The sequence below is a fragment of the Bos indicus x Bos taurus genome, chromosome 16 (assembly GCF_003369695.1).
Source record: "Bos indicus x Bos taurus breed Angus x Brahman F1 hybrid chromosome 16, Bos_hybrid_MaternalHap_v2.0, whole genome shotgun sequence".
NCBI lineage: Eukaryota > Metazoa > Chordata > Mammalia > Artiodactyla > Bovidae > Bos > Bos indicus x Bos taurus.
The window spans coordinates 22,944,611-22,972,063 of NC_040091.1; the positions used below are offsets into that span (position 1 = coordinate 22,944,611).

At 37.2% G+C, this 27,453-nt stretch overlaps 1 protein-coding gene across 1 annotated transcript in view; it reads left to right on the plus strand.

Moving 5' to 3' along the window:
* IARS2 (isoleucyl-tRNA synthetase 2, mitochondrial) overlaps window positions 1-27,453 on the plus strand; it is a 44,094-nt gene that overhangs the window by 13,650 nt on the left and 2,991 nt on the right. The window contains exons 9-21 of the mRNA XM_027564472.1: window positions 58-227; window positions 1,169-1,259; window positions 2,860-3,011; window positions 4,736-4,896; window positions 15,318-15,420; window positions 16,040-16,133; window positions 17,870-17,978; window positions 18,942-19,044; window positions 19,927-20,052; window positions 20,662-20,793; window positions 21,598-21,704; window positions 22,863-23,008; window positions 24,495-24,685. Coding sequence (XP_027420273.1) covers window positions 58-227; window positions 1,169-1,259; window positions 2,860-3,011; window positions 4,736-4,896; window positions 15,318-15,420; window positions 16,040-16,133; window positions 17,870-17,978; window positions 18,942-19,044; window positions 19,927-20,052; window positions 20,662-20,793; window positions 21,598-21,704; window positions 22,863-23,008; window positions 24,495-24,685 — 1,685 coding nt within the window. The remainder of the gene's footprint in view (window positions 1-57; window positions 228-1,168; window positions 1,260-2,859; window positions 3,012-4,735; window positions 4,897-15,317; window positions 15,421-16,039; window positions 16,134-17,869; window positions 17,979-18,941; window positions 19,045-19,926; window positions 20,053-20,661; window positions 20,794-21,597; window positions 21,705-22,862; window positions 23,009-24,494; window positions 24,686-27,453) is intronic.

The following is a 27,453-nucleotide window of genomic DNA, read 5'->3' on the forward strand; positions in this document are numbered from 1 at the left end:
GAGATAGAAGAATCGCCATATAAAATAACTCTCAACTGTGCTTTTCTTTCCCCACAGGTGTGGACTTGGAAAATGGTTCTTGTGCTCATCCTTTAATTTCTGAGAGGGAGTCTCCTCTTTTACCTGCCAATCATGTGACCATGACAAAAGGAACCGGGCTGGTTCACACAGCCCCGGCTCATGGTATGGAAGATTACAGTGTAGCTGCTCAACACAACTTGTCCATGGTACTGCTCCTCCTTTTTCCTTTTTAATAATTGCTTTTGTAGAATTGAAGTGATAAACCCTAACATCTTTACTTTTTGATAATAAATGATAATTTTTGTCTTTATAGTTAAGTTGTGAAATGCTTTTGTGCAGTAAACCTCATTAGCTCATACTAACTAAGAATCATTTCCTAGAATCAGCACAGAATTGGCACAGAGTTGAAATTGAAGAATACATAGTAAATAGGGGCATTTTTTTCCAAGTACTAAGTCACGTAGACAAATTACTTTCAAGCCCTGAAAAATGGTGAGTGGGTTTTGCTTATGTGAATGTGTGCTTAAGTCGCTTAGTCATGTTCAACTCTTTGCAACCCTGGGGACTGTAGCCCACCAGGCTCCTCTGTCCATGGGATTTCGAAGGCAAGAATACTGGAGTGGGTTGCCATTTCCTGCTCCAGGGGATCCTCCCTGACCCAGGGATCAAACCCGCATCTCCTGTGTCCCTTGGATTTGCAGGTGGATGCTTTACCACTGAGCCACCTGGGATACTGGATAGTTCCAAAGAGCCATTTTTTTCAGACTAAACCATCCTCTCAAAATTTATTTTACACATGAGTTACTTAGCAAGTTTTTCTATTTAGTTAAAGACAAGTCTCAAAGTCATCACAGTGTATATACACGGCCACAGATCTGTAAGTTAACAGAAGTTTTTAGTATATCTTGTTACTTTTTATTATTAAATTTTAGGTATGTGCTTTAGTAATACAGTTTGCCTTTTTGGTGATTTAAGTGTTTAAATTCACAAATTCTGATTGACTAAGAAGTGATACCTAAATTTCAGTACAGTGAAAGACTAGACTATAATGAGATGTTTTATACATTATATATTGTTTTGCCAGATATTGTCATAAGATAGAAAGTCTTGATGCTTTATTTTAATTGTTCAGAACGACTCTTTGTAGGATTGTTTAGTGAATGAAGATGGAGTTTTCACAGATGCTGCAGGTCCTGAACTTCAAAACAAAGCTGTTCTTAAAGAGGGAACAGATGCAGGTGAGTCCTGTGTATGTTGATATTGTATTTTTTTTTTTTTTCTTTTTTATGTTGATATTGTAAATATGCATTTTCTGAGAAGCAGCCAGCAGTAATCTTTGCTGACAGTTCTCTCAATCTTGCACTTTCAACAGAAGCAAAAAGCGGAAATTGTATTTTATTTTGCCACGTGGTGTAACATGGAGTTTGGCACTTTTTTCATCTTTCACTTTGAATTGCCCTACTTGTTTAATCACATCAGGGCCGTCAGCAGGGAGTGGTGTTACCTTAGAACAGCAGAGAGAGTCATTAGCAGTGTGAGTTTTGTGGAAGGATGAAGTCCACCTTGGAGCTGGATGTTGACTGAATCACTCACTCACTCCTCTAGTAACTCATATCACTGACCTACACTATGACCTACACCTTTCTTTGCCCACACCACGACTAAGGCCAATTAGATCTGGTGTATTAATTCTCCTAGGCTCTTGTCACAAACTGCTATAAGTTTGGTGGCTTAGAACAACAGAAACTTATTCTCTCACAGTTCTGGAGGCGAGAAGTCTGAAGTCAAGGTGTCAGCCAGGCTCTGCTCCCTCTGAAAGCTCTGTGAAAAAGTCCTTCTTTGCCTCTGCCTAGCTTCTTTTGGCTCCGGTAATCCTGGGCTTTCCTTGGTTTATAGCTGCTTTCCTTGGTTTATAGCTGTATCACTCCAGTCTGCCTCCATTGTCCCCTGTCATTTGCTCTGTGTGTCTCTTCTCTGTGTATTCTTTCTTCTTCTTACAAGGACACCAGGCATTGGAATTAGGGCCCACTCTAATCCAGTGTGGGTGGTTTAGTCGCTTAGCTGTGTCGGACTCTTTGTGACCCCATGGACTGTAGCTCTCCAGGCTCTTCTGTCCATGGGGTTTTCCAGGCAAGAATACTGGAGTGGGTTGCCATTTCCTTCTCCAGGGCATCTTCCTGACCCAGTGATTGAACTCACATCTCCTGTGTCTCCTGCATCACAGGCAGATTCTTTACCCACTGAGCTATCAGGGAGGTCCAGTGTGACCCCATCTTAGTTGCAGACTGCATCTGCTAAGTCACTTCAGTCGTGTCCAACTCTGTGAGACCTCATGGACTGCAGCCTACCAGGCTCCTCCATCCATGGGATATTCCAGGCAAGAGTCCTGGAGTGGGGTGCCATTGCCTTTTCCGAGACTGCATCTACAAAAGCCCTATTTCCAAATAAGGTCACAGTCACAGGTCGTAGGGGCAAGGACTTAGGGGACAAAATTCAAGCCAGTATACCTGGTTTCTTTGGATTACCTGGAGACCATTTGAAGATTCATAGTATGAGAGACTGTGACTCTGGATTTGAGATATAGAGTTCTAGGTGTGTTCTGTTGTCTTTGAGAAGAGCCCATGGGAATGGCATACTTTGGAGTCTGCTTAAGGTTTTACAGTTTCTGCTTTTTTTGTCTGGAGATTCCCAGATTATGCCTTTGCTCCCTGGTAGATGGCTACTCTTCCTGTCACCTGTTGGCCCAGATTTCGTACTCCCTGGAAGTTTAGAGAGTTATTAGGGTTTTCATAGTACTTTTTCATTGTGTCTAATGTAAGTTGTTTTTTGTTTTTTAAGTTATAATGATGCTTCAGGCTGCAAAGAATTTGTTGAAAGAAGAAAAATTGGTACACAGCTATCCCTATGACTGGAGAACTAAGAAACCAGTAGTTATTCGTGCCAGCAAGCAGTGGTTTGTAAATATCACGGATATTAAGACTACAGCCAAGGTATAAAGGGCATCCTGCTGTAAGGGTTGGGTTTATCATTCCCTCATTCATCCCTTCCCCAGGATGAAAGGTTTATCTGTGAGGTTGGGGTAGGGTTTTGAGGGTAGAAGGAATTAAGGCTATTATTAATTGGTTTCATAAAATTGTGGAATTTTAGATGTGGAGGGACCTTGGGTTTCTCCATTCCATCATGACATATGTGGAAACTCATGCTTAAAAAGGTTAATTAGTTTGCTCTAATTTCCTGCCCAGTGTGAAAGTAGCATAAAATTATGACCTGAGTTCAGCAAATTGTTTAAACTCTCAGAACCTCAGTTTCCTCATCTGTATAAAGGTGATAATAATGCCTACCTCATGAGATACGTGAATAAGAGTTCCCAGAACAGTGTCTGGCACATAATAGGCATTTACCAAAATTCTTTTAAAACCCTTTGCTTGAAGGGTTGAATTGAAATCACAATTCATTTGAAAAGCTATTACTTTGAGCTAACAATTACTTTATAGCTGGCATTTTAAATATTAATTTAAATTAATTAAAGCTCTTTCATTCAATACATAGATGTATCTGTGTGTGTGTGTATCTCATGAATAACTTGATTCTATTAAATGAAAGAACTCAAATACCATATTTTGCTTTTGTTTTTCAAATATATATTTGTTGACCATGCTGAGTGTACAGATACTTTGCTTTACAGCTTGCATATAGCAGTACTGTTATTAGTTGGTTCATTTGTTGGCCTGGCAGTTTGGGGCCCTTGCCAAAGCTATGGAGGCAGTTAATACTTTCTACATTCATGTAGATTGGAGAGCTGTGCTATGGACTGTTTCTTTGCTTTGTTCTGTTTTTTTTTACATTTCTCTATAAAGCCTGTTTTTCTTACCTGTAAATGTAGTTTGTGACTTTCAGCTCTGCATAGATTTTTGTTGCAGAACATCCGAATCTGATGCTGATACAGTACGCTGAAGACAAGTTTGTTTTCTTAACTTCCTTATGGAAAATTTTTAGTTAATCTTTGCAGAAATAGAGAAAATAATATACTGCCATGTTTCCATCACCCAACTTCAACAATAATCAACTTTTTGCCAATTTTATTTTTAGCTACATCCCTACTCATTATCTACACTTCCTACCCATTGGATTATTTTAAAGCAACTTTTAGGTATTATGTTTTCCATAAATATTTCATCATATATATCTGACATTTAAAATTAAAACATAACTTTCATGCTGTTATTACCACCTTAAAAAATAATAATTATTCCTTAACTAAACCGTACTACATAAAATTAGGTTGTATTTCAGTATCCTTGTCAACCTAAGACAGGAGCTTATTTCTTAAACATTTAAAAAAGAAACCTGGAAATCAAGTTTGAATTGAGTTTAACTGAAGTTTAATAACGTGTAGTACTTCTATTAAACCTGTTATTACCAGTTTTGATCTAGGAGTGTTTAGAAATTAGTATAAAATCGCTTGTCACTTCTTCAAAGGTGGAGTCTGCTCTTGATGTTATTTATTAGATCCTTTGTGGCCCTGTTTTAATATCGCCTTGTTTGCTCTGAAATCTATGGTTTTTTTGAGATTAGTTTCTCTTTGGCAGGGAGAGGGGGCATGTAAATGCCTATAAACTTCCAAAATAAGGAACTGTATCATGATAAAGAATGGGAGTTCTAGAAAATTTGTTCTGCTTTCTCTCACTGAACTTGATTTGTGAATCAATTGCAGGAATTGTTGAAAAAAGTGAAATTTATTCCTGGATCAGCATTGAATGCCATGGTTGAAATGATGGACAGGCGGCCATACTGGTGCATATCAAGGCAAAGAGTTTGGGGTGTTCCAATTCCTGTGTTTCATCATAAGACAAAAGATGAAGTCTTGATCAACAGGTAGAACTCTTTCAAAATTTTTCAGCACTTTAAAGTGAGTTGTATTTTCTTCAAAAATGGAAAAATAGTGGACTATGGAAAACTCTTGATATATGTTAAATAAAATAGTCTAAAATAACTATCTTTTTTAGGGAAGTAAAATATAAATTTCAAAAAGATCCTTTCAGATGGGTGAAGTTTTAACAAATACTGGATTATTTTCAGTATTGATAACTCAGAATTAAAGGCATTGACTTTTTTTCTTTGAGAATTCATTATTCCTGACTGTGTGCCTAGCACTGTGTTGGAGTAAGGTGTCAGGAACCCAAAGTGAGCAGATTGAGTGGCCCAGTATGTAATTTTGATTTAGGAATCAGTGTCGGTCTTTCACTCTGAGTCTGTTTTTTCTCTCAGTAGAAATGGTGTTAGGTAATTGTACAGATAATTTAAAATTTAAGAAACTATAATATAGTTGAATGCACTAGTTATTTCTTCTTTTTTTGTTTAATTTTCTTTTTAATTTGGAAAGATAATACGTGAACCTAGTAAACAATTCAGAATAGAAGAGCTTATACAATAAAAAGGTTTTTTTTTTGCTGGTCATACACTAGACCCTTTTTCTGAGGCAATAGACAAGACTGACATGGTCCCCGCTCTTATTGTGGTAATAACCTAGCTGGTTTATCTTCTGGCAAATTAGGGTGGCTTTCAGGATTGTTACTGTTATTAAGAGATGTGGAAAAGGGAATATTAATCATTTCTTTTGGGAATATATCCTGAATTTTCATTTTTTTGAAAGTAATTTTGTTTCAGATTTTTTTTACTAAGTTATTCTGTAATATGAACAAAGAGTTTGACTACATTTTGGGAAGTATTTTCACATTTTATCAGTTGAGGATCCAGTGAGGATTTTGAGGGCACGGAGGCAGCAAGTAATGGAGAATTCAGGAGACAGCGAGGGGAATTCAACATCATTTTTGTAAAAAGGTTGTGCTTTTCATTGACTACATTATTAGTATGCTGTACGTGGTGTTTTTATGAATATATATATTTTAGTTTTTTTTTAAATTGTCGATCCCAGTGTTTTGTTTTAAATTACCTTTCACTGCATGTTGGGTAGTTCTGAGTATCCTTGGTGTGAAGGCTCCTTTTCACTTTGAAATATTCTTGTGTCACGACTTCAGGGAAAATCTGACACCTTCTGGCAACATGCCTCAGAAAGAACTAAAGGATTTGCTTTGAACCCAAAATAATTTGTTTGCTTCCTTTGTAGAGGATATGGCATTTGAGAAAGGCCTTGAGAATTGGGCAGGAAATGGGGGAAAGTACTTAGCAAGTAGTGGTATTAGAAGCTGAGGAGCCAGAGTGGCAAAAACATAGCACGTATAGGACTGTAATGGGGCTTTGGGGTGTGTGTGAGGGGAGCAGAGAGGTAAACACCCGAGAAAGCTTGACTGGGGCAAACTGAAGTCAGCCTTGAATACCAGGCTAAGGAGTTTAAACTTTTAAGTAGGAGTGAGGAGTAAGAGTGTGTTTTAGAAAAAGAAGCTAGAAGTTAGAGATCAGGAAGTGATTGTAAGATTATTGCAATATTATTACAGTTTCGAGCTAAGACTCTTTGACCCAAATACTGTTGCTTATATTTTTAAAATTTAGAGCTTGATCACATAAAAACTAGTATCTTATTTTCCCTACTGAGAATTAAAGTTGAGATAAATTTACACAAGTATTGCTTAAATTCCTTATCAGGGAGTTTTCCTTGAAGGAAATGTTTATAAAAACACTGTGATTGTTCCTCACTCTTTTCTGCACTTAGAGAGCAAGATTTTTAGGGAGTTTCCCTGAAGTGATTGAAGTGTACCAGTTGTACATATTAGTAAGTAGAGCAAGCTGGTTTATTTGACCATTATTTAATCACTACAACAAAATGGTACCTAGGTCAATTGGTCAGTGACGTAGGTGAAATAAATGTGAGCTTTGTCAGAAAAAACAAGCAGATTTTTTTTAGGTATAATTTGTGTTTTATTTTCAGTCAGTTTGTTTACATGGTGAGTAACAGATTCTTTTCTCTGCATTGAGCTTTGTGTTGCTTGCGTGGTATAGTTGATTTCTGATTTTGAAGTCGCAGAGATATACAGAACATTGGCCTACAGAAATGACAGACAGACTTAGTCACATTGTCTGTCAATTCATAGGTCATTTTCCTGTACACCATTTCTGAATAATAACTCTAATCCTCTTCCATTTTTGGTCCTTTAAGTGACATAACAGTTGATTTTTTTTTTAATGGATGTTAATTCTTAATTATTTGTCAATTTTTAAATACCACATGAAAGGATGTCTGTGTTTTTTCCTGAATCAAGTGAGAATCAGGTGACCATGATTTTCTTGGTCTTCCTTGAATGTGCCTTTACACTGCAGTGAATTGGCAGCCATCAAAAGTAACAGCATCTCCACTGGAAATTGACGCACAGTCCACATGGAGTTGCTGTTACAATCGATGACGCCGTTAAGAACATCAGAAGGTTCCCTTCGCTTTGCAGGATGAAAGTATAAATTATCTCTTATGTAGTTTCACAGAAGAAAATCTTGATTTATTCTTTCCTACAGAAGTTGAGAGACTGGTAGATATGAAACTTTGATGTTTAATTTTTATTTTGAATTAATGTTCTCATTTGTACTTTATATTCATATTTGTATTTTCTCAAGAAATAATTCCACTTTTGACTTCAGTATCATTGATCATTTATCTTAATCTGTGATATAACATCTTTATAATTTAGGTGGAAATCTATTACTAATTAGTAAAGACAATTACTCTTTATATAATAAAGATAAATATAGAAACTAGGAAGGAAAAAAAGTTATTAAGTTTCTTTCATTTCAGAACATTTAAGTGTTAATGCAATAGTTAACATGCATTTAGGAAACTTAGCCCCTGATTTACAGAAATATGAGAAATTTCATTAGAAACATGCAAGGAATTTCAAATTTGAGTGTTAGATTTAGCTACCTCAAATTTTTGCTTATGTTAATAATAATGACTTATTTGTGAAAAAGTTCGATAGTATTCATCAAGTAAAAATTTCTCCAAAATTGTTTCCTGTCATCTTCAAAATATAGGATTAAATTAAAAACAGACACCACCCCCAATTTCTAGAATTAAATGTAGTAAATAAATATGAAACATTTAGCCTCTTACCTCATTCTTAATTCCAGTGACTTCCAGAAGAAAAAAATATTATAGTCCTTAGCATTTTTGCTTTTATAAAGACAAAACGCAGGGAACTGAAATGACAGCAACAGTTTCTTCATTACCTTATAATCTTAATGCTGTTTGATTTCTAGGAACACGCTAAATAAACTTGAGCCCAGTTGATATCGAAGTTCAGAATGATTGGTTGATGTGGCAGTGGCTGGTTCTACCTAGTGCATTTTCACAGATTGAAACCCAGGAAGGACACATAATATGTGTATTTAGATAAGGCCATTGCGTAAAGTACAAAGTTTTATGATGGACTTATTGCTTTATGAAATGCAGCATTAAGATGGAAGCATAGAGATTATGTAGTGATAAGTGGTTTCACCCACTTTTATTAACAGTAGTTTATACTGATCTTTAGGTTATAAGTTAACTGTGTGTTTGTGTTAAGTTTAGCATTTTATTAACAAAGGGGGGATTTCTTATATTTCAAAAGATAAATTTTGACTACTTCTTATGTTCTATTTTTCAGAAGAATAATATCACTAGAAATTGTTTTAAAACTTTAAAGCACAATCTCAATTTTGTAATAAGAAGTTACACTTCTAAGTATTTATCCTAAGGAAGCAAAAGGACTAACATCTCTTATACACTAACATCTCTTGTATAGATATAGATATATAGGTAGATAAATGTAGGGATGTCTAATACAATTGTTTATGAAGAAACATGATATGAAAAAGAAGAAATAAAGTCAGTTTGGGAAGAATTAATAGGTGGCCATTAAAAATTAATAAATTAATAGGTAGCCATTAAAAATGGTAGCTTAGCTCTTTTTTTTTTTTATGGTTTTGATAGATTGTTTAATAAAATAGCTACAGGAAAAAAGTCTAGAACATCGTATTATATTCTCATCTTTGTAGAGCTACCCCAAATTCCTCATGAAATTATCCTCATTTAATTTCAGTTTTCAAATTAGAATTTTATCTTCCTTACATTCCTTAGGGAGCCCCTAAATAATTACTAAAATCTGAGCTTATCAGCAGGGGGAGTTAAAAATGAGAATCATCTGTCACAGACTTTAATCCAAGCAGCCTAAGTAGCTTAGCTCTTAATGGTTGCCTGACTCCCTCTGTATGAAAATCAAATAAATGTAGCCCGTCCCAACATTTGGCTGTTTCTAAGTTTTTTACAGTGCTGTAATGAGTACTTTCTGAGCACTTATACAGCATTTACTTGTATTTCTTACCCAAATTACTTTTCAGATTTTGTTTGAATATTAAATTTATCTTTATTTTGCAATCCACTGTGGTCATCTCAAGTGTGAAAGTTATATGTGCTCATTTATTTTTATTGCAAATTTTATTTTTAAAACTGCCACAACTTTTTGGGACATTCAGATCACCAGAGTATATAGGTCAGGAGAAAGTTCTCACTTTGTTATACCAATTCCATGCACTTAAATTTTGATTTGTTTGGGTTATGAGAATGTTTTTATCTTTGAAATCTGCTTTCTTATTTGTTATAAATTTTGTTCAGCTTTTATACTCTAATTCAGAGTTGTCTTTATTTTCCTTTAAAAACATATGTAATATAGTTGTCTAAGATCTCAAAATAGAGTTAAGTTGCAGAAGAAAATGCCTTTAGGGTACATTTAGTACATCATATTTTTATATTTCATGATAAAAAGGAAGGAAGCAAGTCTTGCTCTAAATGTTAGTAAGACTTGGTCTATTAATGTGGCAGAGCTTCTCTCCCCTCTTAAAAATGCTTTGTATTTGTTTTCAGTACACTGGAAAAAAACATTTTTTTTGTTCATCTGTGTATGTTGGGAAGAACACAAAATAGTCATTTTCTTAGTAGTATGTATTTGATTTATGACAGGCTTTTTGAAATTAGATTTTTTAAAGCTACTACAGGATTATTTTCATTGGTGTAGATAACATTGTGTGGTTACATCAATTTTAGTAAGTATTATTAGGTAAAGTAAAAGAAAAACAAAATAAAACTTTCCTCGTCACTGAAATAAGGGACTTTTATGTGTTAAAAAGCATATTTGCAAATAAGGTTTACATACTACAATACTAAACTTTTTATATTGGACCATTATTTTGTATATGTAAATAAACTACCTATATCTTTATAAGGAAATGTAGCAATTAAAACTTCAACTTTAGTTAGGCTAGAAGTGGTTAACTAAACTTGATGGGATTCTATAATAATAGTTACCTTAATAACATGTCAGTTGCAAAATTGAAATCTTTCTTTGCTGTTGGGTATTTTTCATTACAGACTCTCACTAAGATACTTGAATATAGTTAAGTGATAATTAAAATATAATTCTGAAACTTCATTGAATTTATCTGTGACTTAGCAATATAAAAAATAATTTCATTATAGTTGGATTAGGCATTCTGAAATGGATATGCAAGTATCATCTACAATTGTAAGGAGACTAAAATATTAGGACTTTTTTTTAAGAATAAAAATTTTCTAGCCAAGATGTGGAAGCAACCTGTGTCCATTGATTGAGGAAGGGATAAAGGAGATGTGGTACATATGTACAGTGGAATATTATTCAGCCATTAGAAAGAATGAAACAGTGCCATTTATAGGAACATGGATGGACCTAGAAATTACCGTACTGAGTGAAGTAAGTCAGACAGAGAAGGAGAAATACCACATGGCATCCCTTATATGTGGAAACTAAAAAGAAATGGTACAGATGAACTTACAAAACAGAAAGAGACTCACAGAAAATGAGCTTATGGTTGCCAGCAGGAAGGGGTAGTTAGGGAGTTTGAGATGGACATGTACACACTGCTGTGTTTAAAATGCGTGACCAGCAGGGACCTGCCGTGTAGCACATGGAACTCTGCTCGAGGTAATGTGGCAGCCTGGCTGGGAGGGGCGTTTGGGGGAGGATGGACGCACGTATATGTGCGGCTGAGTCCCTTCACTGTTCACCTGAAACTGTCACAGCATTGTTAATCGGCTGTACCCCAGTACAAAATAAAAAGTTCAAAAGAAAACAAAAAATAAAAATTTTCAAATAGTCTTCCTTCTCCCAGCATTCCCAATATCCATAGAAACTGAAGCTCAGAAGAATAACGTGATGTATTCCTGTCAGTATCTAGTAAGTTGCAGGTAGACTCTGGTCTTTGGACTTGGTGCTTGCTCTGTCAGCGCACTTGTCTCTGGAGACTTCCTGCTCCTGACTTGTCTCTGGTTCACGCCTTCATCCTGCATGGGTACTGAGGGTCTTTTTGCCTTTGCCCAGCAAACCCCAGAGAAGGGGAGTATGAGTTCACAGATGCAGTGTTTGTCTTCGTAAAAGAGTTAGAAAGGCTGAAAGTGAAAGTCACTCAGTCGTGTCTGACTTTTTGTGACCCCATGGACTGTAGCCCACCAGGCTCCTCTGTCCATGGAATTCTCCAGGCCAGAATACTTGAGTGGGTAAGCCGTTCCTTCCTCTAAGGGATCTTCCCAACCCAGGGATCAAACCCAGGTTTCCCTCATTGCAGGTGGATTTTTTACCCTTTGAGCCACTAGGGAAGCCCAGAAAGGCTGAAAGGAGAAGTAAACCAGAATTGAGCCATGATTTGGGAGACACAGTTTCAAGGCCTCGCTTTTAATTGTGTTACTTGCTTATAAGGCCCAGCATTTAAGGAACCCCAAGACACAGAACAGTTTATCTGTCACTTTAGCCATTTTTAAATGAATCCAATTAGAGAGGTCTTATAAAGTCCTTTTATTAATAAAGGTATACACATAAATATATATATATAAAACTTGTATATACACAAAAACTATTTTGAGTAATAAAATCCTAACATCATGGGAACCCACTCCAGTATTCTTGCCTGGAGAATCCTTTGATAGTATCTCTTTTTTGTTCTAAGAGTAATAGCGTTAGATTTATTCAGATTTTCTATTATAGTATATTCAGTTTTCTTAACTGATACAGTGTTCTGTGTAAACTATATAAAATAGTAATATGTAACTAAATATTGTCATATAACTAGGTAGTTATTGCACAAAGTTTTTATGGTCTCATGTCACAAAAAGTTTATCTTTACTGTTAAAGTCCATATGAAATGTGTGACTGTATTAGAAATATGGACTTGTGCCCATTTACACATCCTTATGATTTATAATTTCTTCAAAATAAATGTAACATCATACTTTTTCAGTCTATTCTTTGAAGTATAACCAACTTAAGTATTTTGGTTTTCAATTTGTAGAGCATATTTAAGTTATAACACTCATTTGGTTTTTGCCTCCCATAGCAATTTTTCATAAACACTTCATTTTATCTGAATTATCAGACTTAGAGAGATTTAGTGATTCATAATACATGGTCATGATTAATAACAAGTAGATCCAGGTCAGGAGCATAGAGGTTTTTTCTATCCACTCCTTCCATTTCTACCAACTCTTGTAGACCTGCATTCTTAGTTACTTGTGTTAATGGAGTGTGGTAGAAAGGAGGATAATTCAAAAGTTGGCTTTAGTATACATACTTTAATCTTTAAATATTAATATGTATGTGTGTGATATGTGTTTTGGTAATTGGTTAACAAAATTAACTGTAAAGTTTCCTGACTTCAAAGAATCAGTTTAAATAATAGATATTGATTACATCAGATCAGATCAGATCAGTCGCTCAGTCGTGTCTGACTCTTTGCCACCCCATGAATCGCAGCACGCCAGGCCTCCCTGTCCATCACCAACTCCCGGAGTTCACCCAGACTCACGTCCATCGAGTCTGTGATGCCATCCAGCCATCTCATCCTCTGTCGTCCCCTTCTCCTCCTGCCCCCAATCCCTCCCAGCATCAGAGTCTTTTCCAATGAGTCAACTCTTCGCATGAGGTGGCCACAGTACTGGAGTTTCAGCTTTAGCATCATTGCTTTCAAAGAAATCCCAGGGCTGATCTCCTTCAGAATGGACTGGTTGGATCTCCTTGCAGTCCAAGGGATTCTCAAGAGTCTTCTCTTACATTCTTCTTCTTATTATTATTCTTCTCTTATTATTGCTTACATAATGCCCATTAATATGTGCCAGACACTGTTCTAGGCATTTTGCATATAAGCTCAATTAATATCCATAATAGCTCTCTTAATGATACTTTATTATTTGCATTTTTGCAAACTAAGTAAGGTACAGAATATTGAGTGCTTTGCCCAGGGTCACATAGCTAGTAAGTGATAGGGTCAGGAATTAAATGAAAGTTCTCTGGCTCTGGGGTCCATGTTCTTTTTATAAATTTATTTTATTGAAGTATAGTTGGTTTACAATGTTGTGTTAATTTCTACTATATAGCAAAGTGACTCAGCTGTGTGTGTGTATATATATGTATACACACACACATTCTGTTTCATATTCCTTTCCATTCTAGTTTTTCACAGGACCCTGAATATGGTTCCCTGTGCTATGCAGCAGGCCCCTGTTGCTTACCCTTTCTATATGTAATAGTTTGCGTCTACTAACCCCAAGCTCCCAATCTAGCCACGCTCCCCTCCTTGGCAACCGCAGGTCTGTTCTCTGTGTCTGTGAGTCTCTTTCTGTTTCATGGATAGCTTCATTTGTGTCACATTTTAGATTCCTTGTATTAGTAGTATCATATAGTATTTGTCTTTCTCTGTCTGACTTCACTTAGTATGGTAACTTCTAGGTTCCTCCATGTTGAAGCAAAATGGCATTATTTTGTTCTTTTTTATGGCTGAGTAATATTCCGTGTGTGTGTGTACACACCACATTTTCTCTCTCTGTTCTTCTATTGATGGATATTTAGGTTGCTTTCATGTCTTGGCTGTTGTAAATATTGCTCTGTGAACATAAGGGTACCTGTATCTTTTCCAATTATAATTTTCTCTGGATATGTTCCCAGGAGTGGGATTGTAGGATTATACGGCAGCTCTATTTTTAGTTTTTTGAGGACTCTTCGCACTGTTTCCATAGTGGCTTCACCAGTTTACATTCCTACCAACAGTGTAGGAGGGTTCCATTTTCTCCACACATGCTCTGTTTTCTTGACCACTGTATTCTGACTTGGTGGAAAGCAGCTGGGGAAGTTGTAATGTTCATAAAGCTGTGATAATAAATTAAAAGTATATTATTCCTGTGAGAAAATTTAGTGTAGAATTTTCCCTGAGTTTAATTTTCAAATGATTTATAACTATGTATCTTTATCTTCCCAAAGATATGATCAGTTTCAGTATGCATTTGATACACATTTACTGGCTTTCTTTTGTGTGTTAGGCATGCATTAAGTTTTACTGGATCATCTCATCTAGTTTGTAGTCATCCTGACAAAAGTATCCAGGATCACTAAAATGCAAGTTCCACTATGGTGGGAATCTTATCCGCCTTGTTAACTGCTGTAACTCTAGTGCCTCGAACAGTGACCAAGATGTTGGAGTACTCAGTAAATGTTTTTGAATAAAAATTGTACTATTAGTCTTAACAGAAGGGACAGTCAAAACTTAGAGAACTTTTACTACTGTGTGTGTCATGTATATGAAAAGTAGCAGTTGGGAGATAAGCCTGGATATCTGTTACCAAAACCCATGCTCTGGTACAGCATGGCCTCTTATGCAGATGAATTTGGATTCAGTCCTGTAAGTAGTGAGGGGGCACTGGAAGTTTCTGAGACAGGGTTGGTGTGATAAAAGCAATTTTAGGAATGCAGAGATGTATCCTATAAATTAAATTACATGTGTCATATAAAGGAATGCGAATAGGGGAAAAGTCAGACCATTGCACCAGTCTGGTAGGAGGCAGAGAGGTTGGACTAATACTAGTATCTGAACAAAGAACAAATTTGAGTACCATTTTAAGGTGGAACTGAGGGAATGTATTGGCTTAATTTGAGCAGAAATTGGAGGAGGTAGATAATTAAGAGGTTTTGAATATAGGTACTTGGATAGAAAATAGAAACAGGGCAATTAGTAACCAAAAAAGAGGTATCAGGAGATATCCTTATTTAAAAAAAAAAAACTTTTTTTCCTTTTTCTTTTAAGGTCTACTTATGACCAATGACAGTAGCAACGAAGTAATCAAATAATTGAAGATAATATGACTAAAGTTTGGGGGAAAGATAGGAAAAAATGTCCTGCATATTGGGAAAAATACCCTGCAGATAGGGGAAAAAAATCACCACTTTGTAATTTTTTAAATGTTTGCTATTAACCACAGTAACTAATTGAACAGTTTTGCTTTGTCCACCTGAAAATAGCCAAACCATCGAGCACATTATTCAACTAGTGGAAGAGCATGGCAGTGATATCTGGTGGACTCTTCCCCCGGAGCAACTTCTTCCGAAAGAAGTCTTATCTCAGGTACGTTTCCCTTGGACTTAAACAGCCTTTGTGTGTATTGCATGATTTAATGACAACACGAGAGGTTCCTGAGAGTTAAAAAGTGGTGATGCTATCATGTCAAGTTCATGAGTTTAGTCATCATAAACTAGCAGCCAGAGCAGTTTGAGAGTAGACAGTTTGATTTCACGAGAGAAGCTGGGTGTTTGTGGAGCAGCAGAGGCTGAGCGGGGGGGGCGGTTTGCTGTCTCCCCGGGGGCCAGGATTGACTGCAACTGCTCTGTTGGTTGTGTAGAGACACGTGTGATGTGGGAGAATAGTGCCTAACACTGGTGCATCAGGGCCTTCATAGGACATGAGTTCAATGGCATCGTACATGGAGAAATCCAAACTGGAAGATAATTGCAAGAAAATGAACACAATTTACATTTACATTAATACATGTGTAGGTGGCCACAGTCACTTGTACATGTAGATGAAGTAGTGAAGTAGTTGTCCCTAATGGCAAAATACTTAAGAAATGTCAGTGTAAAATGTGAATTTAATGGTTGTATTTCATTTTCTTAAGACTTTTTTTGGATATTAATTGTAAGTATCATGGTCTTTGTGTAATTAAAATGTTTTTACGTTGTCTTATTAGGTCGGTGGTCCCGATGCGTTGGAGTATGTGCCAGGTCAGGATATTTTGGACATCTGGTTTGATAGTGGAACTTCATGGTCTAATGTTCTCCCAGGTAATCTAAAACAAGAGGTCTATTGCCTGTCAGGCAGTTTTGAAAATTAATGCTATCAGAAGAAATCTCTAATCAAGAACTTTTTTTTTTTGCTTTTTTTGGAAGTATATCTCCTACTATAGTATAATTTTAAACCTGAAAGAGCCACTGGCAATCATTTAATCCAGTGTCTTCTATGAAATTTTATATAGAACCATAATACATAAGATAAATAAAGGTGGGAATTTTCTTCTTCCTCCCAATCAGCTCGTTCTCTTTGACCTCCTTGGCAGCCCCAAGGTACTGAGTTCTGTAAAACCAAGTGTGGAAATCACTGAAATAGCCTGACTGCATCTCATTTTTCAGAAAAGGACACGAGATTGAATTAGAATCACATTAGTTGGTGGTCACACAGGTTAGTGTCAGAGTAGAACTCGGGCACCCTGCTTTTCCGTTCTTATTCTTTGGTACTCCATTACCTTCTCACAGCTTTCTCCCCTCTTGCCACAGACAACTGACTGGTTTCTCCTTGCTCATGGTTAGGGTGAGCTTTTGACTCCGTGGATAAAGAGGAAGGAGAGATTAGGCAGGGATCAGAAGGGAGTAGAGCAGGTACACAAAGGGTGCGTTTAGATGTGAGCAGATGCCTTCAAGGATACTAAGCGAAAGGGGAGAGGTAAAGTGTCCTCACTGAGAGCTTACGGACAGGTACAGGGAGGTTACAGGGATGAGGCGGTTTCCTTTCTGGAGCAAAGGAATATGGAAAAACGCCTTGCATGCTCCGCTCACCATTGTTGAAGGGATTGACCAAAATCGTGGTAGGTTTTACTTGGGGTATCCTTCTGGTAGTAGGCCTCGTTATTGAGAGGACATTAGCATGATTCCTAGCAGGTAAATGTGTTCCACTGTTTGGGCCTTTCTTTCCGCCTAGGAAATTTGAGAAGTAAAATACGCATAAATTCATGTTCACTCTGTTTTATAGCTAAAGTGTACATAAAAATTCATAATCAAATATAAGTTAATGTATAGTATGATTTTTATGTAGTAATGTTCAGTTGTAGTAATGTTTAATAGCAACAATATTAAATAGTTTCTAATATTGTACTCAAGAGAAAATATTGCCAGTTTAGGCACTTTGTTTTCCTAAATTATATTGAAAATGTAAGCAGATAACACTCCATAAGGTTGGTAGGTAGGTTAAGTAGTGTTATAAACAGGAAAAAGAGTTACCTCCTACTGTGTTTAGAGTAACATCCTGCATTTCAAAATTGCATATGCCATATATGAAATAGTGCTTTTGAAGTATTTTTCAAAGTTCATTAGCTGCTTCAGCCTTGATGCGATAATGTTGATTGTAAAAACTCCCCTCTAGAGTTACTCTGAGAATTAAATGACAACAATAAGGTTATTAGATACTCAGCAAATAACTGCTGAATTAATAAAAATAGTAGTTTATTTTCACTAAAGATTTAACTGGTAATACTGATAATTGACAGTCATTATGAATTAGTTTCTAATTTAGATAATATTTTAGCTGTCTGTTGTTTGGAAGATCATACTGCAAAGTTTATTTATCTTGGTTAATAAATTGACAGTAAAGGTAACAGCTGAGGTGAATGTAGTGTGGCCATTGGGTGGAGGATGACACAAGAAATAGGCAACATGATTACTTTTAATATTTTAATAAGTATTCATTTCCATTTTTTAACTTTAATTGACTTAGATTTCTGTGTTTTTTTTCCATATTTATTTTGGAGGTACTGACCAAAGAGCAGATTTGTACTTGGAAGGAAAAGACCAGCTTGGGGGGTGGTTTCAGTCTTCCTTATTAACAAGTGTGGCAGCAAGGAATAAGTCGCCTTTTAAGTAAGTATTACACCTGGGCTGAACGAGTGAGCATACCTTGAGTATTTCTGCTGAGTACTTGCCAGTGTGAAATAATATGTGCTGAATAATATGTATGTGATAAAACACTGCCCTTAGTTAGTTTACAGGCTTCAATCTCATGAGAGAAATGTTTGAAGTAAAAAAAAAAAATAAGACACAAAGGAGACAGTAATACAGAAAAGTTCTTTCACTCTGATACAGATCCTAAGTCCCAGAAGTAAAACCGGCATTGACTGGCGTAGTAGAGAAACCCACGAGAGCTTGACCTTAAATATGGTAGACACGGATAGATGTAGAGAGGATACTCCAGTTTCACTAGGGACAGTCTTGATCAGATACCTTATATTTGTAATTTCCGCAAGTGGTTAATGAACTGAAACATTTTTTTAGTGAATTTTATTAAATTTGGGGTTCTTATTTCGTTACAGATAATAGCTTTTCCTTATTCAAATATGTGGATTCTACCCAGAACGATTCTTAAATGGCTTAAGATTTTTGCCATCTCAAAATGAAAACTCTTCTGAGTAATCGGCATGTTTATGTTTCTAGTATAACATGCTTTTAAAAGTCAATGGAACAGATATATTTCTCAAATTGCCTTTTTGAACAAAGATAATTTTGTGGTGATAATTTTTTTTAAGACATACTTTTTCTGGTTAGTTTTAATGATCAAAATCAGTACATTATAGATGATCAGAAGACAATTGTTTAGTGAATGTAAGCATAAAAATATTTTCTGTGTATAGAGAGGTTAGTATTTAATAATCAGGATAAATAAGCAGCTTAGAATTATACTTTGAAGAAAAATTTTCATATATATTCTGGCAAGAAAAATTTTTTATATTTGTGTCAAACTAAGACACTCTTTTTAAGCTATAAGTCATCTTCAAAATGTCCATCATAATTGTGTTTATTAGTATGGTAGCTCATTTGTCTTCTTAGGACAGTGGTTGTTCATGGATTTACCCTTGGAGAAAAGGGAGAAAAGATGTCCAAGTCTCTTGGGAATATCATTGATCCTGATGTTGTCATCAATGGAGGACAAGTAAGTGGTTCCCTAAAAACTCATTTTATTTTTGTTTTAAGGCTCTTAATTTGGCAGCAAGACCCTTAATATAGTTACTTCAATGTAAAAAAAACTCACAAAACTGATTTTTATACTCGTAGCAAACGCTTTACCATGTTTTAAATCTAGACTCTTTAAGTTTTGTGTGACTTTTTTGAAAATGTGAAGGATTGGGATTGTTGTGGCTTTTTTGACTTATTTCAGGTCTGAATCTCCAGTTAGGTTCACGCTATCCCTTTTTTAATGGTCTGAACTTTAAAACTTTATAAACTATGGTTTTACAGTTAAATAGAAACAGTATAAGAAAAAAAATGAGACAGCAACTTTCATTCTTGGACATTATACACTTTAAAGCAACTCATTAAAGAATATCAAATCTGGGGCTGCTGGTAATTTGGTTTATTTTGGAGTTGCTTTCAGAAAAGATACTGCTTATCTGTTCTTTAACCCTGTCGGCTTTTAACTGCCCTCCTAGAGTCCAGTAATCACATCTCTTGGTCAGAGTAGCCTGGGCATACCGAGAGGGAAGCACCACTCCTGCTCCACCCCGGCCCGTCCCCCATCGCAGGGCATCCAGGGCAGTACTCTGACTGCCCGCCTGCCGTAGTAGCTGTTTACAGATACCTCAGGGAAGACACTGCACCAGGCCGCAGGCCATACTCCCCCTTTTCCAGTTGCGTTGTTTTTTTAGATGCAGCCGGATCTCTGAAATTGTTAGCTTATTTCATTACAATACAGGTACATTTTATGATCATGTTGTATTCAAGCATGTCAGAATAGGAGTCTTACCTAAACACCTGTTCATCAAATTGTCATCAAAAGCTATTTATTGGTATGTTTTTTTTTTCCCTCAATGAAAAGGATCACAGCAAAGAGCCCCCCTATGGTGCTGACGTGCTTCGCTGGTGGGTTGCCGAGTCCAACGTCTTCACTGAAGTCACAATTAGTCCATCTCTACTGAACGCTGCCAGAGATGACATTAGCAAGGTCGGATCACTCCTCTTTCTGTTCCTTACTATTCCTGAATGAAAGGTTACTGAGTCCTTGTTAAACTAATGAGGTGCGTTTTGTTGGCACTTGCACAACTGAATGAAAATGCGTTCTCCACATGTTGTGAGCTTTAAAAAATAGCGTATGTTAATTTATTTGTTTAGACATGTAAGTGGTAATGTTAACATTTTTATATACTGTCTTTTTAATATTATATGTAATTACGCTGATTTTAATATACTTTCTGTGTGCTCAATGACCATTCACATTTATTCCATTTATTTTTACCTGCAAAATATTCTCATCTACACTGATGAACAGACTGGGCCACTGACAGGTGATTTGCCCTAAAATTTTAAAGAAATATAAAGAAAACTCAGTTTTATTTATAAATTACAATGGTTGTTTCTATAACTGAGCTTTTGAAATGAGATGGTGTTTTTTTTGCACTTTGTCTTATTTAAAAGGAATGATATAAAAATAAAGTATTCCATTAGGAAGGTAACATGAGTTGGATAAAAATTATAGAAAAATAAAACAATTTCAGTAATAATTGAAGGACTCATATTTTTTGACTGCATATTTCTTTTTTCTCAATGTTTCTAGCTTAGGAATACACTCCGCTTTCTTTTGGGAAATGTGGCTGGTTTCAACCCAGAAACAGATTCCATCCCTGTCAACAGCATGTATGTCATAGACCAGTACATGCTACACTTACTGCAGGATTTGGCAAACAAGGTGAGTGAGCATTAATACGCTTTTGGAGGTAGCACAGTTGGGGTGCATGTTGAGTGGAACCAACTTTGTTAGAAACAGTAACTAAAGCACTGAGGAAAGTTATACTTGATCAGTTCCACATGTTCCTAGGTTGACTAGGTATGAAGTCTTAGAATTCTTCTGGTTTCTCAAAAAAGACGAGAGTAGTGCCTGGTGGCAAAACTAGGCCAGGCTTCTCCTCAGACCACATTTTCCTCTGAAAATCAGCTCCATGTATAAGAAGGAATAAAGTTGAGGTGTACTTTTATTTGTCTGCAGATGTATAGAAATAGCCATCTCAAAAGTACAGCAGTAACTGAAATGACAGTTCTTAATGTGTCTTGTAAAATACTCTCTCATATATAAACACAAGTAATTTGTATTTTCTCAAAAATTGGAATTGCTTGCACTTAAGTCAGAGTTGTACATATAGACTTTTGCCCAGTTTTATTTTTTTTTGTATAAATTAGGGAACATTGGTAACTTTTACCCTTTGCTGTTTTAGAATAATGCTGTTTCATCACTTAAAACTTGATCTTTTCATTTGATGCCTGTTCTTTTGTAGAGTCCAGGGTAAATTATTCTTTTTTTTTTTTTCTGAGGATAGTAGTCTTTCATATCCAGAAATAACCTTTCAAAGATCCTTAAATGCTCTCGCATTTTTCCTGTTTTGTGTTTGTCTGCCTTTGAAACGTATTTTTGAAAAGGAACATATTCTGCTCATGACGACTTGCATTTTTATTTGCTTATCCCAGCTTCCAAATTTATTTTGGTTTTGTTCCCTAGATTAATGATTCATATAAGCAGTATGACTTTGGAAAGGTTGTTCGGCTTTTACAAGCATTTTATACCAGGGAACTCTCCAATTTTTATTTCAGCATAATCAAAGACAGGTATGTATGACTGAACATTCAAATGCTTAACAAACAGTGCTTGACTGTCTACTCTGCTTGGCAAATGTTGGAAAGCAGAGGCCAGCAGTGGGGGGCCTGGGCCATTATTAAGAAGTTGGATTCTTGAGTCAAGTCTGATTGGGCAGTTTCACCCTGCTACTTGCTAGTTTGATGAGCTGAGGCAATTTATCCTATAATCTCAGTTTCTTTATTCATAAAATGGTGATGATAATACCTATCTCAGAAAGTGGAAATGAAAAGATACAATATGAGTAGCATACTCAATGCTGTGTTTGACAAAGCAAGTCCTCAATAAGTAGTAGCTGTGACTGTGAGGGCATGAACACAGTGCTTGTTTTCAGGAGTTTGCTGGCCTTTAGGCGGGAGAAGTATTCAGGTAATTATTAATATAATAACATCATATAACATCAATGATGCCCTTTTAGAGGCAGGCTGCATGCTGTCTTCATGTTTTGCTCCTGTAGTAACTCAGCCAGTGTGAAGTGCCCGCCCTACTCATCAGCACCTCAGGGACCTTCTACTGGGATTACAAATCCCAGTCCTTCCCTTGACGTGCTGATAGGGTCATAAGTAAGGGTGGGGTGCCTGCATGCTTGCTAAGTCGCTCAGTTGTGTCCTACTCTTTGTGACCCCATGGACTGTAGCCCGCCAGGTTCCTCTGTCCATGGAGACCCTCCAGGCAAGAACACTGGAGTGGGTTGCCATGCCCTCCTCCAGAGGATCGTCTCAACCCAGGGATCAAACCTGGGTGCCCTGCATTGCAGGCAGATTTCTTTTACCACCTGAGCCACCAGGGAAGACTGTAGGCCTGGGGACTCGAATCTTAAATACCATCATCTGACGTACTCATTTTCTGTTCACTGAGTTGTCTAGATTCTAGCTATTATCGATCTGTAAAACAGAATTGGACATAGCATAGCTCTGAGTTTTTGAGGAGGTGAGCACACCTGGAAGGAGTCAAGTGGAATAGAGGATGTAGTCAGAAGCGCTGTATGATGGAATATTTTATTCTCTAATTAGAAGACAGAGCCATAGGCTTAGGCACCTTCAGAATAAGCTCAGCCTGAGGCCGGTCCCACCTTGGCCGTGATTGTGTACAGCATGTTGTCAACTGCTCAATAAGTTGTTCTTGTCCAGGCTTTATTGTGAAAATGCAGATGATCCCAAACGACGCTCTTGTCAGACTGCATTAGCTGAAATTTTGGATGTAATGGTTCGCTCTTTTGCTCCCATTCTTCCTCACTTGGCTGAAGAGGTATTCCAGCACATACCCTATATTAAAGGTAAGAAATATTGATTTGTTCTCTGAGTGAGAAAGACCCGGGCTGAGGGTGCAGCATCTCCTTTTATCTGCTTCAAGTAAGAGGCACACACTCATCTATTAATACAGTGCCTGCTTTGTGGCACCATGCGTCTTGGTTCAGCAACTTTAGTTTCTGCATCTCATCTGTGTGTAGAGGACTAGGATGAATTTCAGCATATCTTTCAAGCCACTTTAAAATGCTTTCCGAAATATATTAGCAGCTTGGCTATACTGAGAAGTCACTTTTTCTTATATACCTTTATAAATGTCAGAAATATATTTTCAGTTCAGTTCAGTCGCTCAGTCATGTCCGACTCTTTGCAACCCCATGAATCGCAGCACACCAGGCTTCCCTGTCCATCACCAACTCCCGGAGTTCACTCAGACTCACGTCCATCGAGTCAGTGATGCCATCCAGCCATCTCATCCTCTGCCGTCCCCTTCTCCTCCTGCCCCCAATCCCTCCCAGCATCAGAGTCTTTTCCAATGAGTCAACTCTTTGCATGAGGTGGCCAAAGTACTGGAGTTTCAGCTTTAGCATCATTCCCTCCAAAGAACACCCAGGACTGGTCTCCTTCAGAATGGACTGGTTGGATCTCCTTGCAGTCCAAGGGACTCTCAAGAGTCTTCGTATAGTGCCTGCTAGTGAATAGTTTTCTAATTTTTTTTCTGTCTGATTACATTAAACTTAGAGAAAATTAGAAATTTTACAGTGAGGATGTCACTCCTGATCTTATAACCCACAGACATCTACTGTAATATTGGGATATTTCTATTTTAGTTTCTTCTGGGCATCTTCTGAGATCTTACTGTATATCTTGTCCTTTGTTTACATTTCCAAATGTTGATGTAAATATTTGGTAAGCATTTAGGATGCCAACAAAGGTCCATATAGTCAAAGCTATGGTCTTTCCAGTAGTTATGTATGGATGTGAGAGTTGGACCATAAAGAAGTCTGAGTGCTGAAGAATTGATGTTTTTGAATTGTGGTGTTGGAGGAGACTCTTGAGAGTCCTTTGGGTTGCAAGGAGATCAAACCAATCAATCCTAAAGGCAATCAGCCCTGACTGTTCATTGGAAGAACTGATGTTAAAGCTGAAACTCCAATACTTTGGCCACCTGATGTGAAGAGCTGACTCATTGGAAAAGACCCTGATGCTGGGAAAGATTGAAGGCAGTAGGGGAAGGGGACAAGAGAGGATGAGATGGTTGGATGGCATCACCGACTCAGTGGACATGAGTTTGAGCAAGCTCCAGGAGTTGGTGAAGGACAGGAAAGCCTGGCACACTGCCATCTTATGGGGTTGCAAAGAGTCAAACATGACGTAGCAACTGAACAACAACCATATTAATTATTACCCACAAATAACAATCCTTATTTCCCATGAATACTAAACGTGTGATGGTTTGAGTTTTATATACAGTTTAAAAATATATATAAATTGGTTTAACTTTTTTTTTTTAAGAACCCAAGAGTGTTTTTCGTACTGGGTGGATTAAAACCAGTTCTATCTGGAAGAAACCTGGACTGGAAGAAGCCATAGAAAGCGCGTGTGCAATGAGAGATTCATTTCTTGGAAGCATTCCTGGCAAAAATGCAGCTGAGTATGAGGTGATCATTGTGATTGAGCCTGGGCTGCTTTTTGAGATCATGGAGGTGAGTCACAGTTTGTTCCTTTTGAAATGGGGTTCATATCAAAGTGCTCCATGTAAAATCTGGTTTCAGAAGACGTCGATGTAAATCAGTTCAGTTCAGTCGCTCAGTTGTGTCCAACTCTTTGCGACCCCGTGAATTGCAGCACGCCAGGCCTCCCTGTCCATCACCAACTCCCGGAGTTTACCCAAACTCATGTCCATAGAGTTGGTGATGCCATCCAGCCATCTCATCCTCTGTCGTCCCCTTCTCCTCGTGCCCCAAATCCCTCCCAGCATCAGGGTCTTTTCCAATGAGTCAACTCTTCACATGAGGTGGCCAAAGTTTTGGAGTTTCAACTTCAGCATCAGTCCTTCCAGTGAACACCCAGGACTGATCTCCTTTAGGATGGACTGGTTGGATCTCCTTGCAGTCCAAGGGACTCTCAAGAGTCTTCTCCAACACCACAGCTCAGAAGCATCAATTCTTTGGTGCTCAGCTTTTTCACAGTCCAACTCTCACATCCATACATGACTACTGGAAAAACCATAGCCTTGACTAGATGGACCTTTGTTGGCAAAGTAATGTCTCTGCTTTTGAATATGCTATCTAGGATGGTCATAACTTTCCTTTCAAGGAGTAAGTGTCTTTTAATTTCATGGCTGCAGTCACCATCTGCAGTGATTTTGGAGCCCAAAAAATAGTCTTGACAGTGTTTCCACTGTTTCCCCATCTATTTCCCATGAAGTGATGGGACCAGATGCCATGATCTTAGTTTTCTGATTGTTGAGCTTTAAGCCAGCTTTTTCACTCCCCTCTTTCATTTTCATCAAGAGGCTTTTTAGTTCCTCCTCACTTTCTGCCATAAGGGTGGTGTCATCTGCATATCTGAGGTTATTGATATTTCTCCCGGGAATCTTGATTCCAGCTTGTGCTTCTTCAGCCCAGCATTTCTCATGATGTACTCTGCATATAAGCTAAATAAGCAGGGTGACAATATGCAGCCTTGACGTACTCCTTTTCCTATTTGGAACCAGTCTGTTGTTCCATGTTCAGTTCTAACTGTTGCTTCCTCACCTGCATATAGGTTTCTCAAGAGGCAGGTCAGGTGGTCTGGTATTCGTATCTCTTTCAGAATTTTCCAGTTTATTGTGATCCACACAGTCAAAGGCTTTGGCATAGTCAATAAAGCAGAAATAGATGTTTTTCTGGAACTTTCTTGCTTTTTCCATGATCCAGCGGATGTTGGAAATTTGATCTCTGATTCCTCTGCCTTTTCTGAAACCAGCTTGAACATCTGGAAGTTCACGGTTCTCGTATTGCTGAAGCCTGGCTTGGAGAATTTTGAGCATTACTTTACTAGCGTGTGAGATGAGTGCAATTGTGTGGTAGTTGGAGCATTCTTTGGCATTGCCTTTCTTTGGGATTGGAATGAAAACTGACCTTTTCCAGTCCAGTGGCCACTGCTGAGTTTTCCAAATTTTCTGGCATATTGAGTGCAGCACTTTCACAGCATCATCTTTCAGGATTTGAAATGGCTCAACTGGAATTCCATCACCTCCACTAGCTTTGTTTGTAATGATGCTTTCTAAGGCCCACTTGACTTCACATTCCAGGATGTCTGGCTCTAGGTGAGTGATTACACCATCGTGATTATCTTGGTCCTGAAGATCTTTTTTGTACAGTTCTTCTGTGTATTCTTGCTACCTCTTCTTAATATCTTCTGCTTCTGTTAGGTCCATACCATTTCTGTCCTTTATCGAGCCCATCTTTGCATGAAATGTTCCCTTAGTATCTCTAATTTTCTTGAAGAGATCTCTAGTCTTTCCCATTCTGTTGTTTTCCTCTATTTCCTTGCATTGATAGCTGAGGAAGGCTTTCTTATCTCTCCTTGCTGTTCTTTGGAACTCTGCATTCAAACGGGTATATCTTTCGTTTCTCTTTTGCTTTTTGCTTCTCTTCTTTCACAGCTATTTGTAAGGCCTCCTCAGACAGCCATTTTGCTTTTTTGCATTTCTTTTCCATGGGGATGGTCTTGATAGTACATTAAAAAAAAAATTTGTAAGTTAGGATTTCTGTCTTCTAATCCTAATATTAATCACTGATTCTTTGTTTCCAACCTCTGTGTGTTTCCTTTTTCTTCTCTTACAAAACATGTACTCTGTTGCTACTTATTTTTTATAGGTTGGGACAGGAAGGTTTAATAAAGTTCTATTTGAAACATGAGCCCTCAGGGCTAGTTAGACAACAGGCAGCACCTGGCAGTAATATCTGAATACACAAAAATTGGGAGTTTTGTGTTAAGGGTCTGGTTTTCTGAGAATTTTATCCATCTGGACAAGACTCAAAACAAAAAAATTTTTTTTCATCTTTTACTCATAAGTTCTGAAGAAAATTCATTTGCGCCAGCAAATTTACCATGTGATCTCAAAGCATTCATCTTTTTATTTTCAAAAGGGCCATCAAAAGTTTCCCCTTGAGATCTTAGGGGTTGATTGACCAGATTGACTTAGAGCCTAACATACTGACTCAAGATTTTTTTTTAGTTTTAATGTTTGAGAAGAAAATTTAGTTTTGTGACTTATGTTTTAACATTTGACTGGTATTATAGTCTACTGAAAAATGACCATCTCAGCTGGTTGGAAGTTCAATCTAAATTTTTAATAATGTAATCAGGTTGATTAAGATTCAGGGCTTGAAATAGCTAGTAGGTATAAGATGGTTGCTCAGGTAACAAAAGTTTGATAAGATCCTGACGTTTTAAAATTGGTAAGTTGGGAAGCTCATGATTG